Genomic DNA, 15,433 nt, shown 5'->3' with positions numbered 1-15,433 from the left:
TCATCTGAAAGGCTGTGAGCTTAATGTTTTTCCTGACAGGACACAATGCCAGGAGTACATTGTATATCGAAATAACACATTTCAAGCTGGGTAGAGACCATTTTCTAAAGCTTTCAGCAATTTAATCCACAACAGAAATGTCAGGCATAGGTCAGTTTTGCAGAGGGTTGAATGTAATCATGATTTATTGCTTTTTACTTTGCATACTCTCAAATCTATTCTTCAATCCGTTCATCAATTTTTAATCATTCATTTCTAGGATTTTTAATTTTTGAAACTCCAGAGATATGAAGCTAATTTCACCTTGATATTCATTTTAATATAAATAGACAAAAAATATTATTTCAGCCATATCCAAGGATTAGCTTGAAGACACACTCCAATAAGAGTCATGTTTTGGTGTTTTTACGTGTTCTTGTGGCATTTTTCTGATGATGGACAAAATACATTTCTAAAAACTTCTTTATTCAAATTGTTGTAAATCAGAAGTAGAGGTAAAAATGCCGTTTGAAATAGAGCGCATTTGTGATGTAGAAAATACGCTCCCTGAGCTTTCAGCAATGGGGACAGGAATAGGGGGTGGGCTTGCTCTGCGCTGAAGGATCCCGCCCACAATTTAGAAGTTACTTTTTAATGAACTGCTTGGACTTTTGTCAAGTTTTCAAAACTTTTCCGAGTGGTCATTGTTGTCAGAAGTCAGAGTTCTGTCTCCCTCTCTGCTCACCAGCGGGAACAGTCTCCAGAGTTCTGAATGCACTTAATTTCCCAGCAACCCCAGAGCATAGTTTCTGGATGCCACATACCTGACTCTCATTTGCAATCACTAACCTTACACTTAAGCACTGCACTGAGCCTCACTCAGTGCGGAGTATTGCTTGTACCACTATGCCTGCATTACCGAGCGTTGTATTTGGACCTGATCTTCTGATTTCCTGACGCTGTTTTGTCTCTGATTCCATTTGCCTGCTGCCTACCCCATATTTCGCCTGGATCCTGCCTACTCCTGTTTCTTCTCTGATGCTCCCATGCTTGTTATTGACCCCTGACCCTGATTTAGCTTTGTGGACTTTTAGCTGAGCTAATAAACCTGCTGCATTTTTAACCAGCCATCTGCCTGTTCTTGTGACAATTGTTATCATTTAAGACATTCGTCTCTGAGAATCCTGGGTAGTTAGTGGTTCCACTTCCAGCTGAGTCTGCTGGTTACCACTCAGGGCTGACAGGAACTGTCACCAGCTGTGCTGCTGGGATCATGTCGCCCCATTGAGGACAACAGAACCTGCCTCCTCTTTAGACCTGTTAGTCGTTTTTACAACATTCAGCACCTCCTGCTTCTCACCTCCTGAGAATAACACCTTTAATGCCATCCACCATAATTTTATCCTGCTGACACATCCAAGGAGAGTGCATGCCACACACATGCGCGCACTACCACCAGTAGAAAGTAGAAAATGTCTCATTTCAAGCTCCAACAAAAAGACGTCAATTCAGTTCCCATTTTTTTCTGATACAGACATCACCATGTTAGAACCAGAAATCGTCAGTAAGCAGTGATTGGTCTGAGAGTCCTTTTCTCATATACATTTCATAACAGAGTGAGTGGGCCATCATCCAGAGAAAAAGACTTGTTTTCGGCTCCGACAAAATGAAGTAAATTCAATCGCCATTTTATTTGCGATAAAAATGAGGTCTTGTTGGAGCCAGATTTTGTCAGTAAGCAGTGATTGGTTTAAGTCGATTTGAGTCAACATTTCTATGGCAACCCCTCTGTGAGTGAGCACACCCATTCCACTTGAAAGCAAGCTCAGGAGAATCTGTTCAACGTTTTGGTTGTTCAACGGGAGACCACATATTTTTCTTGAGGCGTCTGATTGGCCAGTTTATAACTTAACCTTTGTGCTATCTTAGATGACCCCCCCCTGACATTGACGTGTTATCCCTACCATGATCAGCCTGTTCAGCCACTGTTCAGCCACTGCGGCTCTGGGTGGGGACCTGCATCACCGCTTAGCTGTGGTGGAGTGGTCCCCGCCTGTGATGTTGCATTTGGCTGTCTATGCGGCTGTTCACAGGGGGGGAGGTTCCAATTACTAGCGTTTCCCGCATCATGTTTTTGTGCTCAGCATATGTTTTACAGCCTATTTTTCATTGTCATTTCCCATCAGTTAGAGAGTGGGAGGTGTGAAAGGCGTGGGGGGCTAGGTACGGGGAGGGGGGCCCTATTATTTATTTATTTATTTATTTATTTATTTATTAATGCTTGCTTGTTTTTATATCTTGTATTTTAATGTAAAGCACTTTGTGTTATATTTTTATATGAAAAGTGATTTATAAATAAAGTTTGATTTGATTTGATGACAAAGGTGGATAAATAAACTAAACTAAACTAAACTAAAACTAAACTAAATGTGGAAAGATTTCATGTAATCCATGGACACAAGTAAGGTTCACAAATCATTTAAATAAAAAGGTTCAGAGCACTGTCTAGTGGGTCTAGATGACCCAACTCCCAATGTTAAAGTGCCTAGGATAGCACAAGGGTTACCAAAGCTTGCACAACAGAAAAAGTATGAAAAAATTAGGGTTTGCAAGAACATGTTAAAAAAAGGTAGAAGAGCAACAACCATTATTCTGACCAATATAATGACTGAGTAATGGCTGCTTATTTCTCAATAGAAAACTATGGAACTTCTTTGAGCCAACTTCCTGTTTGGAAAACCGGGGGACACCTTGGTGTTCCAATCAGGTACTCCCTGTTTGGAACTCTCCAGTTTTCATTTACAGTTTACTGCAGGGGATGTCTCAACACATTACACTAATTTAAAATCTCTCCATTTGCTCACCATAACATTGAGAAAAAACAATGTAGGTTCTGCTAACTGCTTATGAATGGTTTTATGGTCTTGGGCCTTCATGTGTATTTTTAGATTTAGTAGCATATCTTTTTTTTTTTTTTTATCCAGGCAAAAATTTTCAACCATAATTTGGACGATACATACCTTTAAGCTTGTGATAAAAAAAAAAAAAGTATTTCAACAATACAAATGTTATTGTATTTTACTGCACATTTTCAATCATTTTTGCACTCCGCACAAAAGCAACCATTATACAATCTTGAACTTTGGATGAGGTTAAAACTTGAAAACATTTCTTCCACAATGTCAAAACTCTTGCTGTTTCTCTGAAATTAGATTTACCATTGCAGAATAAATGTGTCTGCTAGTGCTGCACGTTTTTCTTTCTTCTTCTTGAACTCTCTTTGAGGCAGCATGGATGAAAAGCACACTCATGGTGCTTTCTTCCAAACACACACCATTGTCCTTGACCGCTGCAATAAAACTGATGTTCTCTCAGCAGAAAAAAAATTTTTTTGCACCAAATCCTTAAAAAATGACATCAAGCTGAAATTATCTGTTGGGGAAAAAGAGATGATCAGTGTGCTGCCTTTATCCTTTCTCAACGTCGGCACAGATGAGGAATGTCAGGAGAAGAAGTTGTGAAGCCAAGGACGAAGAGTGTAGTGTCTTCTTGTGGTGAAGACATAGGCCCATCAAGTGAAAAACACAACACATACTGTATAAAAGGTAGACTGACAAGTGGAATCAGCAGCGTGATTAATGTGACAACCCTTAAGAAAAGGTTATGGATCCAGAGGGAGCTCTAATGTCTGAAAGACATGGAGGAGAAACAAAGTCCAGAAAAGGGCTCGACTCAAGAGAGGTGATAAATTACAGGAGTAGTTCACTCCTGTGCTTTTTTTATACTGTGTCTCCTATATACATTCTTCTCCATTTAATATATAGCTTCAGTGTGAAGAAACGCATGCTAATATTGCAATTTATTTTAGTTAGTTTAAAAGTGACTCCAGCATTGCTGCAATACTCTTTCCAGGAAATTATATTCTGACAGGTTGCTATGACTCTTCTCATTATAACTGGCATATATTTATTGTGGCTGAGCAAAATAAATCCGCATATTAATATGAAAATGTCAAAATATTAAACGTAACAGTTGTGCAAGAAATTATGCTTTTTATTTTCTATTCTATGGAACTGTTTTTTTATGTTTTCTGCTTATAAATCTTGCTGAATTCGCACAGGATGGAAACAGAACTGAGGTCTTGAATACTTGTGACAGTCTTTGGAAAAACATTAGACCCAGAAATTTTAAAATAGTGTAACTGTATAATGAAGAATTAATTTTTAACACATTTTTATGTTTGTTTTTTCAAAACAGCAAGTAGTTATTTAATGAATAGCATAAGATGACACCATAAAGTTTCAAAAAAATGTTTCCGCTTAAAGTGTTTTTGAGATGGTACGGAAGCAGCCATTTCGAAATGAGCAGGAAAAGCCCTTCTGCTGCCTCTAGTGGAATGAAGATGAACTGCAAGGCAAAAACATGGGCCAAGTTATATAACATAGTTACATACAATGTTTTTTGAGAAAAGTTTTCATCACACTAATCAGAACAGCCCCTCAGAAATGCATGTATCAAGTATGCTACAGATGAGTGTTAAAGAGCCAACCATGATAAATTTTACGTGTGTATTTTCTTTATCTTCTTTGAGACATCATGAGCTCTGGCTGAAAGTACAGTGTTGCTTTTAGCAGCCTACTATTAAGGGAAAGCAGTGGGCTGATTTGGTGTCAGTGGAACTAATTACAGGTAATTAGAAGTCAAACATCTTGAAGAGACAGAATAAAACAAGGTAAATTGTCTGTCTTAATGATGGGTTTAGGGGATGTATGGTGTCGTTTATGGCAAGAGAGGCACAGGTTTTTCTTTTATTTAGCCAAGCCAGTATTGCATGTTAAATGCTAGGACTGTCAGTCGTTTAAAAGCTGGGCTGACACCCCAGCCTGTGGGTCATTGTGTAGCAATCAAGAGAAGGATGCAGTTGCAGAAGCAAATCCTGTCATAAATCAAACATTTAAGAAGAGGCATAGACTCCAGAACCAACACTGCGTACAAAAAAAATGGAGAGTTAAAGAAATGAATTGGACATATGAGTATATTGGCCATTTTGCCAGGACTCTCTGGTACTCAGCATTCTCAAGTGAGGAGTAAATCTGATTTCAAAACTCAGCTGTTGAAACATGCTTTAAATGTTCTAGGTGAGAGTGAAGGGCGGTGCTATTTGTTAAATAGTTATTGCTTATGAATTAGTGCTTTATAACCAGTGTAACAAGGCTGGATAGGGCATTTGAGTTTACCTAACATACAACAATGTAACCAAAATGAAAGTTTGTTCCCATTATCTGGCTTGATTTCCAGACAAGAACAAAGGGTTTGCAACTGTTGCATCCAAAAAGAACATACTTTCCTTTTGCAGATGACATTGTCCTGTAGGCTTCAATGACTTGATTCTTCAACCAATTTGAGCGTGGTGGTTGTAAAGTTGAAATGTGTATTCTTAGGACAGGGGTGTCAAAGTCATTTTCACTGAGGGCCACATCAGCATAGTGGCTGTCCTCAAAGGGGCCAGATATAACTTATACGTGTAACTAAATGTAATAAAAAAATAAATGTAACTACTCCTTAATGTTAAATAACTCATTATTTGTTTATTATAACTTTATAAAGTGACAATTAAAATTACAAAGAAAACATATGTTTGCTTGTCACTACAGGATAAATCCTTTTAAATTTTGTCCGAAATTTGCAACACTTTTGTTATTGCTCCCATTTTTTAGATGTGAAACATTTTTCACATACACAAAATAACCAGTTCTCTGAAATATTGTTCACAAATCTGTCTAAATCTGTGATAGTGAGCACTTCTCCTTTGCCAAGACAATCCATCCCACCTCGCAGGTGTGCCATATCAAGATGCTGATTAGACAGCATGATTATTGCACAGGTGTGCCTTAGACTGGCCACATGAAAAGGTCAGTTGTATCACACAGCACAATGCCACAGATGTCGCAAGTTTTGAGGGAGCGTGCAATTGGCATGCTGATAGCAGGAATGTCCACCAGAGCTGTTGCTAGGGAATTGAATGTCCATTTCTCCACCATAAGCCGTCTCCAAAGGCGTTTCCGAGAATTTGGCAGCACATCCAACCGGCCTCACAACCGCAGACCACGTGTAACCACACCAGTCCAAGACCTCCACATCCAACATGTCCACCTCCAAGATCATCTGAGACCAGCCACTCGGACAGCTGCTGAAACAATCGGTTTGCATAACCACAGAATTTCTGCACAAACTGTCAGAAACCGTCTCAGGGAAGCTCATCTGCATGCTTATCGTCCTCATCGAGGTCTCGACCTCACTCCAGTTCGTCGTCGTAACCGACTTGAGTGGGCAAATGCTCACATGCGATGGCGTCTGGCACATTGGAGAGGTGTTCTCTTCACGGATGAATCCCGGTTTACACTGTTCAGATGTACACAGATGTACACTGGGCAGATGGCAGACAGCGTGTGTGGCGTCGTGTGGGTGAGCGGTTTTCTGATGTCAATGTTGTGGATCGAGTAGCCCATGGTGGTGGTGGGGTTATGGTATGGGCAGGCATATGTTATGGGCGAAGAACACAGGTGCATTTCAGTGATGGCATTTTAAATGCACAGAGATACCGTGATGAGATCCCGGGGCCCATTGTTGTGCCGTACATCCAACAACATCACCTCATGTTGCAGCATGATAATGTACGGCCCCATGTTGCAAGGATCTGTACACAATTCTTGGAAGCTGAAAACATCCCAGTTCTTGCATGGCCAGCATTCTCAACGGACATGTCACCCATTGAGCATGTTTGGGATGCTCTGGATCGGCGTATACGACAACGTGTTCCAGTTCCTGCCGATATCCAGTTACTTCATAAAGTCATTGAAGAAGAGTGGACCAACATTCCACAGGCCACAATAGACAACCTGATCAACTCTATGCGAAGGAGATGTGTTGCACTTCATGAGGCAAATAGTGGTCAGACCAGATACTGACTGGTTGTCTGAGTCCCCTGACCCCCTCAATAAAACAAAACTGAAGATTTCAGAGTGGCCTTTTCTTGTGGCCAGTCTAAGGCACACCTGTGCAATGATCATGCTGTCTAATCAGCATCTTGATATGGCACACCTGTGAAGTGGGATGGATTGTCTTGGTAAAGGAGAAGTGCTCACTATCACAGATTTAGACAGATTTGTGAACAATATTTCAGAGAACTGGTTATTTTGTGTATGTGGAAAATGTTTCACATCTTTGAGTTCATAACATAAAAAATGGGAGCAATAACAAAAGTGTTGCGTTTATATTTTTGGTCAGTGTATATTGTTGTTTTTTTTAAAGAAAAAAACAAAGTAATTTAATGTTGTGCTATACACTTCCTCTCAAAAAAAATGCAGCACATGTTTGGAATCTCTTATTTGGTCTTTATCGATCAACTTCGTTAACGCTGCACAACCCTGCTCCACAGGATTTGATGCATGGATTGATGGATACATTTGTGGATGAGTGGTTTGATGATATGCTAAGGCAAGGAAAGAAGTATAAATGGATGGATTTTCTGCATTATTTCTGCAGTATTTTAATAATAAATAATAATGGATTGGATTTATCTGCGCTTTTCAAGACACCCAAAGCGCTTACATTGTGTCCATTATTCATTCACTCCTCATTCATACTTGGTGATGGTAAGCTATGGTTGTAGCCACAGCTGCCCTGGGGCAGACTGACAGAGGCGTGGCTGCCATTTCACGCCTACGGCCCCTCTGACCATCACCGGGATCATTCATACACATCCACACACCAGTGGAGCCACACTGGAGGCAAGGAGGGTGAAGTGTCTTGCCCAAGGACACAACGACATTTTGGCTGGTGGGAGCGGGGATCGAACCGCCAACCCTTCGATCATTGGACGACCCGCTCAACCACCTGAGCCACTGTCGCCCTTTATATTTAGGTTAGTTGTTGTTCTAAAACACTTCGCTTTGCTACATTTAATTTTTCATCTGTCAAACATTTGACACTCACACTTATTGACCCCTCACAGATCCATTATTGGCATCTTTTTAAATGACATTTAGCCCAATGACATGTCCCTCTGTCTTCCCCCCTAAGCTTTACTCCTCAGCTCTGCTGGAGCTTCCATTTTATCCATATTTTAAAATTCCTCCTCAGTTAAATGGCCCTTGTTTTAAGTTGCGCTCCAGTGAAGTGATGCTGCTGGTGCTTCTTTAGTGAGGGGTATTCCAGGACAAAATGAGCTGAAAGATTCCTCCTATTCATTATTGATCCACGATAAACCAGGCTTTGCAGAGCAAGTGTCCGTGAAAAAAAAAAAAAAAAAAGTTGTACAAAATCTTGGCAAACATTTGTTTGTTTTCCAAAAATAAACCGAGCATTCATTCAAGAACTGTAAAACTTTTTTTGAAATAAAATTTATTTCCTTTTTTAGAACTGAAATCAACGTAAAGCTTAAATTAGTAACAACAAAGAGAAAGCAGTGGGCATCTGCCCCATTCCATTTGGACCGCCATCTGTATTACTCAGGGAATGCCTGCTGAAGACAGTTCTGCAGAGCCGCTGATCCTGATGCATTTTGACACTGATGGTTCGCAAAGCTGACCTTTAGGCTGTGGAGTGCTCTCGAACAACAGTTGTCTGTCCGTCCCCCAGTCTAATGAGGATGTATCCCCAGCCAGCAACCCCAGCATGTAGCTGCTGCTTGCAGCTTTCTTTTTAATCACATCTTCTTGTGTTGTTCCTTCTGGAATACATCTCATCAGTGACATTTATTGCAGAAATAATCTATTTCATTAACTCTCATACCTCAAGAGTTCTTGTTTTTTCTTTTTGTTTAATAAAATGTTGATGGTGGGATGCCATAGAAAATGTATTGCACATTTGCATTTTTGCACATCTGTTTTCATCATGTATCATTTCAAACAAACTCGGGAGGCTGTAAAGTTTTTAGTTTTTTGAGATTCTTCCTCAAAGCTTTCCTGATGACAGCTTTAGACTCGGGGAGTGGCGCTCTCCAGCTGCTCGTGCTGCTCTCTAGTGGTGTTTGCATTCTCAAATATTTACATGACAAACACAAAGAACCTCACTGTGGGGCAAGTGTTCCTGACAAAAACCTGACCACTCTGTTTTGGATCAAAAAAGATGCCATCAGTGAAGGTCAGCATTTATATGCAGGGCAACTGCTTGTGTTGCAACTTGAGAGTGAAGAGTGGTGCTGCTTATTGCATAGTTATGACTTCCGAATATGCAGTTTGCTTGATTTGTGCATAAAATGATGTTGCGATTTGTTGCAGCATAAACACAGTCCTATAATCCTTTAAGTTTAAGCTAATCTCCATATATTTCATTGTTTTTCTGATGCTAAAAGCAAGAAAATGAAACCAAAAGTTCTGTTTTTGTGTCCTATAGATTAGCATTCATCCTAAAAAATATTTTGTTTTGTTTTTATTTTTTTGCACTTTTTTTGCATCTGGATAGTGTTTTATACTATCATAGTATTTGGACAAAATCAATCCTTTCTAAAACCAAAGAATTTACTTAAAGACCTTCTCCAATTATCTTTTATGTATAACATAAAAACATTCTCAGTGGTCTTTTAATTGTGATTATGCCGTCTTTAACCAAATTAAAAAAAAAATTAAAAAAATTAGGACATATTTTATGCAGAGCGGCAGTTGTTTAAATTCACCTCTGAGTTCTTGGTCAGACCATTGGATCAATTGACGCGGAGCAACCCCGCCCCCTCTTCACCTGACTATTGCTGAGAGCTCTCTGTTTCCTGCAAGCTTACATCCCCAACCTAACAATACTGGTGCAGCTAAAATGGCAAACAATATCGGAACTATCCAGCCGTACAGTTTTGAGCCAGATGCCAGCCCCGACGAGGAAAACAAACACATTAATGGATCTAGTTGTCTACTAGTGGATGCATCAGAAGGAAGTGGGGGTTGTGGCCCTCCCTGCATATTTTCAAATTGCATTTTTTCATCTTCATTTTCTTATATGTCCTCCATCATGAGTAAAATGTCACAAAAACATGTTAAAAACACAAAAAGCTATTTAAATTAGAGTGGGATTTTACACTCATCTCATCAAGGAGACGTTCAGTTTTCCAATTAGTTCAACCTTGAAGTTTTATACAGTGACTGAACTCTCCATCTGTCAGCACAGTGCAGGGCAGCCCTCTGTGATGGTGATGCCCTCACAGCTCTCTGACTTTGTTTGTTTTGTCTGCAGGAACTTCTACTACATCACCATGCTGCGAGACCCGGTATCCCGCTACCTGAGCGAGTGGAAGCACGTCCAGAGAGGAGCCACATGGAAGACTGCCCTTCACATGTGTGACGGGCGCTCGCCCACGCAGGATGAGCTGCCCACCTGCTACAGCGGCGATGACTGGTCCGGTGTCACGCTGACAGAGTTCATGAACTGCCCGTCAAACCTGGCCAGCAACCGTCAGGTCCGCATGCTGGCTGACTTGAGTCTGGTTGGTTGCTACAACCTGTCCTCTATGAACGAGAGCCAGCGCAACCACATCCTTTTAAGCAGCGCCATGAGCAACTTGAAGAACATGGCTTTTTATGGCCTGACTGAGTTTCAGCGCAAGACGCAGTACATGTTCGAGCGGACGTTCAGCCTGCGGTTCATCTCTGCCTTCACGCAGATCAACAGCACAAGAGCTGCCAACGTGGACCTCAGCGAGCTCGTGCGCAAACGCATCGAGGACCTCAACTTCCTGGACGTGCAGCTGTATGAATATGCAAAGGACCTGTTCCTCCAGCGGTTCCAGTTCACCCGACAGAGGGAGCATCAGGAGGTGCGGTTGAAGAGACGTGAGGAGAGGCGTTGGCTGCGGGAGCAAAAAGATCAGAGCTGGCCGTGGTCGCCAAAACACAAAGGGAGGGCAAACCGAGGCGGGACGGGGGGAGGAGACTTTGAGAAGGAACCGGAAAGGAACTTACCCAGCACCACTGAAGATTACACGAGCCAAGTGGCTCGCTGGTAAGACCTGATCAAAGAAGGAGAGTTTTACAGACATTTTGTTCAACACGCTTTGACTCTCTTTATGTAACACCATCGATATGTGTCCTGCATCTATCTGTCAGCTTCAGTGTGATTCAAGTACTCTGCTATCTCGTCATTGAAGAAGAAAAAAAAAAGCCAAGTCTGTTTGTCTCAGAGTTCCCTTAGGTGTCTTAAATCTTTAAATGCTGTCTATGTTTTATTCTTGCCTTGTTTTTTATTTACTGAACTAAAAAAAAGGTATATTAAGGTGAAAGAAAAACAAAAAAAAGGTCATATAAATGTAGAGTTTTTACAGAAAGTTGTTGAAGTCAGAAATGATCAGACTGTTCTTATGTCATATTGTTTTGTCAGGCTCTCATGAGTATCGTATCATTTTTAGAATGTCATTTTTAACACAAACTGGAAGTGTAAACTCAAACCTGATTTCAGTTCAACCTAATTCGAAAGATAGTTTGATTGTGACTGAAACAGCACGCAAAATGAAGCATAAGCTAATAAAAACAAGGTGTATTTATTTAAAGACATATTTAATTTACCCGACCTCCACTGCTGCAGGTTCATAAAGGACTCTGTCATCTCTTCAAAAGACAACACTTCAAAATATGATGTTTGCTGTCAGAGTTTAATATTGCAGCAGCTGCAGCAGCAGCAGCATTGACGTATCAACATCAAAACACACCTTGTGTAGATCTCAGAGGGGTTTCTCACAGATCACAGTGTTTGACACCACGATAAGACGGTAGATTTCCAGAGAACACGCTTCATGAAATCTGAACGCGTGGAACGAAAGTTTCCAAGTTTGACAACACTAAATCATCAACAGTATATACAATAAAGTAGTATTTCCATAAAACAGTCGGAAAATCTTGTTTTTTTCACCGAATTTTCTTGATGTTAAAGGGTTCCATAGGTCCTGTCATTTTATCAGCACTGATTTAAAACAGTCAAACACTATTTCCACAGGTTTGACAGCTTTTTCTTCATGAAGGGGAAAGAAGCAGAAAGATGTTTTCTTCTGATGAAAACAGTACGGTGATATGCACATGAACCAGCAGGGTACCCAATATTTTCTCAGTCAAAGCATCATGTTGTTTGCATGTGGTGCTCCCATTATGCTGTAATTTCTGATCAGAATCGATCAATCTTTCCCTGAATGGCAGTTAATTGACAAAGAGTGCAGATGCCAAAGTGTGTCAGCATGACCGCTACGTTTCCTGACTGCGAATGAGATGATCAGCAGTCAGTTCCCCGCGCCACACTGACCGTTTCTTTTCCACGTTCGACGGGCTGACGGAGCTGCAGACTGCTCCAGAGTCAGTCCAGACTCAAAGAGACGCCTAAGAAGGCAGAAACGTCCCTCTGCTTTATGAATTGAAGCCTTCCGCAAACCTGATTTTATCTGAACAAACATCAGTAGCTGAGCTGCTTAAATGTCTATTACCTCATGTTTACTCAAGACACATGCAAATCAAATGATGTGTTCACTTTGTGTGAATCCACTTTTTACAATTCTGTTCAAACTTTTTCTGTGACTGAAATACCTCAGGTGTAAAAATGTTACCACATTTCGTTGTGTCTGTAAATCAGCGTGTTGTTCAACACATCTGTCTGTTAGGACGCAATAGAGTTTTTTTTTTCTTTTCAGTTAGTCAAGTATTTGAATAAATGAATAGATGGCAGACAAAAATGAAAGGTGTTGGAGGACATGTTGTTGCACTTTTATTTAATTTTTTTTTATCTGCATCTAAATGGGATTATTTTTGTATCCAAAACTTGCAGGAAAATGTAACAAAGATCAGTTTTTTGCTCTAAAAATGTATATGGGTGGAAAAGAGTAGTTCAAAATATTCAATTTAGCACCGTTAATTAATTAAACATTTACTTTTTTTCCAAATTACTAAAGTATAATTTTTCTTTTATTTAAAAAACAAACAACATTGTGTTGTTCCAACCATAATTGGTAACTTTTTAACATTACGTTCTCCACTAGAACAGCTGGAAATCTTGTAAAATATGAACTCAATCATTGTTCATTGGTCATACAGATTTAAGAGGTTTAGGGGCCATCACGATGAGGAATATTTATCTCTGCTCTCACTTTTAAATACTGACTTTGAGTTTTAGGGGGGAAAAAATCAATTAACGGTCCAAATACAATCTTTTTCTTTTCAATTGTCAAAGGTTTTCCTGCCTTTCTGTCAAATTTCTGCCATGTTTCAAAGCTCTGAACACATCGCTGACAGAAGTTCACATAAAAATACTAATTTCCTTAATCTAACCATGAGGCAGAAACCCCTAATTGTATTTTCCATCTTTTTTTTTTCTTGAAACATTTTCCTGATCCTGATGTCATTTTCATTGGTAGTTTTAGTTTCCATAAGCACTTTATGATTATTTTTTGTCAGTAAAAAGGCTCCTTTAATGGTAAACATCTGATGCTGTGTTTTCATTTTCTATTTCATTTGTAATGATGTCTTTATTTTGTTGTAAGATCTTTTTTTCAGTGGATTAAGAACAAATCTATCTTTAAAATTCAAAAGGAGTGTGATTAAACAAAGGACTTACCACCAATAGAGTGGTGTACTTAAAGAAACACTTTACCTGACTAAATTATGAGATTTACTTTTATGAACTGTACCATGTTTTTCTCTCAAAGATTATGATTTATCTTCTCTATTTAAATTGTTCTAACTGCTGCTGAGGTATGGCTTTGCCTGACATTTGTTAAGTATAATTCAAGAGAGTGTGTAAAAAAAATTCTGTGTACATATTGGACGTCTTGTATTTAAAAAACTTACAAGGATTTTGCTGTCTTATATCTATTCTACCATTTTTCTTGTCAGAACCGGGGCCAAAAAAGCAAGTTCTGCTTAACACAACAAAAATAAATGCACTGAATGGCCATGAAATGATGAAGCGTCCTGTCTTTACAATCATGAGGGGTGGGTATGCAAGAATCTATCAAGCCATCATGTAGACAGAGAAACTAAATGGATCAATGCGGATGGCAAATAGAAACATAACACAAAAAGATGGCTACAGAAAATCATCATTTTTTCCCCTGTTTATTAACTTTAAAGCATCAAGTGTTTATGACAAAATTCATATTTTTTCTCCCATTAAGAAAAGTGGTGCCCCTTAAAGACAAATTAATTAAATTTAAGTTTCTTATCACTAACAGTCAAATTAATTAAGTTAAACCCATTAAAAACTACACTGTTGTGTTTTTATGTTTTCAGATAGTCTCCCTGTAAAATGCAAAAAAATTAGATTTATAAAATTTTTTAAGTTTTTTATGTTTTGTTAGTACATTGCAATTTTTATCACTCCAACTTTGTTTTTGCTTTTTTACTTTTTTTTATTTAAATTCAGAATTTCGCTCTAATTCTTACCTTTATTTCAATTTAAGAGTTGTAAGTTTGTTCAATAAGAGTAAACCTGAAACCAAGAAATCTCACATTTTCACTTTTTCCCTTAGAATTTTGTTAATTCAAACTATTATTGCAGAATTTTGCCAGTTTTGTAATATCCATGTTAAATTGGAAGTCTTAGATTACTATCAAGTTCTTGCTTTAATTGCAAAAATAAATCTTATCTCATTACATTAATTAATTAATTCATCAGTGCAAAAAATAAAGCTACTTTCATGTTGCTCCTTTTTCATCGTTTTCTAAATCTTCCGAAAACATAAAATGTAAAATAAAGTCAAGTCATTGCGTGAACAAATTAACCTTGAACATAAGATCAAAAACAAAAAGGTTTTCACTCAATGTAAGATCACTGCTCAGATTTTCACAGAAATGAAGCAGTTAGTGGTGAATAAATAAAAGTGCAACCCAAATAGACACAATAAAAAAAAAACTTCAATTATTATAATTCCATTGTGCAGATAGAATAGAATATAATTCATTGTCACTGCACCTGTCACAAGTACACAAAAGGGAGGTAGCCTCCATCCAGAGTGCTTTAGAAATATACATATATTTTCAAAAATACATTAAAGGCATAGATTTACTTACAATGGAGGTTGTCTCCATGCAGCACTCAAAGGCCAAAACATTTCATTTTTTATTAATTTTGATCATTATAATCTAGTTCCATCCAAATAATTGCAACAGGGTCAAATGATTTTAGCTGTACATGAATAATCTATATATGTAATCAACGGATTACATCAAAGGGTTTTTGACTAATCTACATGATGGTAAAAGAAGAGGTGACAGTGGATGAAGAAGACCATTGAAGAACTGGAACATCTGCTAAAAGATTAAACAGAAACGTTATTAACTGCAAATACAAGATCACGAGATGATGATGGACAAACCTTGAAATCAGTGTTAAAGCCAAGGATGTTTGTTCTTTGTGGAAAGAAACGGACACAGAAGAAATGCTGGAAAACAAAAGACTTAGAAGTTAAGCGACTGCAACAGTGACCTTAATT

The 15,433-nt window shown here is 38.8% G+C and overlaps 1 protein-coding gene across 1 annotated transcript in view; it reads left to right on the top strand.

Moving 5' to 3' along the window:
- The window catches only part of hs6st3b (heparan sulfate 6-O-sulfotransferase 3b), a 97,625-nt gene extending 83,724 nt beyond the window's left edge, over positions 1-13,901 (top strand). Inside the window, exon 3 of the mRNA XM_023951028.2 lies at positions 10,204-13,901. Coding sequence (XP_023806796.1) covers positions 10,204-10,972 — 769 coding nt within the window. The 3' untranslated portion in view covers positions 10,973-13,901. The remainder of the gene's footprint in view (positions 1-10,203) is intronic.
- Positions 13,902-15,433: the final 1,532 nt, after the last annotated feature.

Source organism: Oryzias latipes, chromosome 21 (genome assembly GCF_053564925.1).
Source record: "Oryzias latipes strain Hd-rR chromosome 21, Olatipes_Hd-rR_3.1".
In the NCBI taxonomy this organism is placed as follows: Eukaryota; Metazoa; Chordata; class Actinopteri; order Beloniformes; family Adrianichthyidae; genus Oryzias; species Oryzias latipes.
The sequence above is the reverse complement of the archived record's forward strand: the minus strand, read 5'-3'. Positions and strand labels throughout refer to the sequence as shown.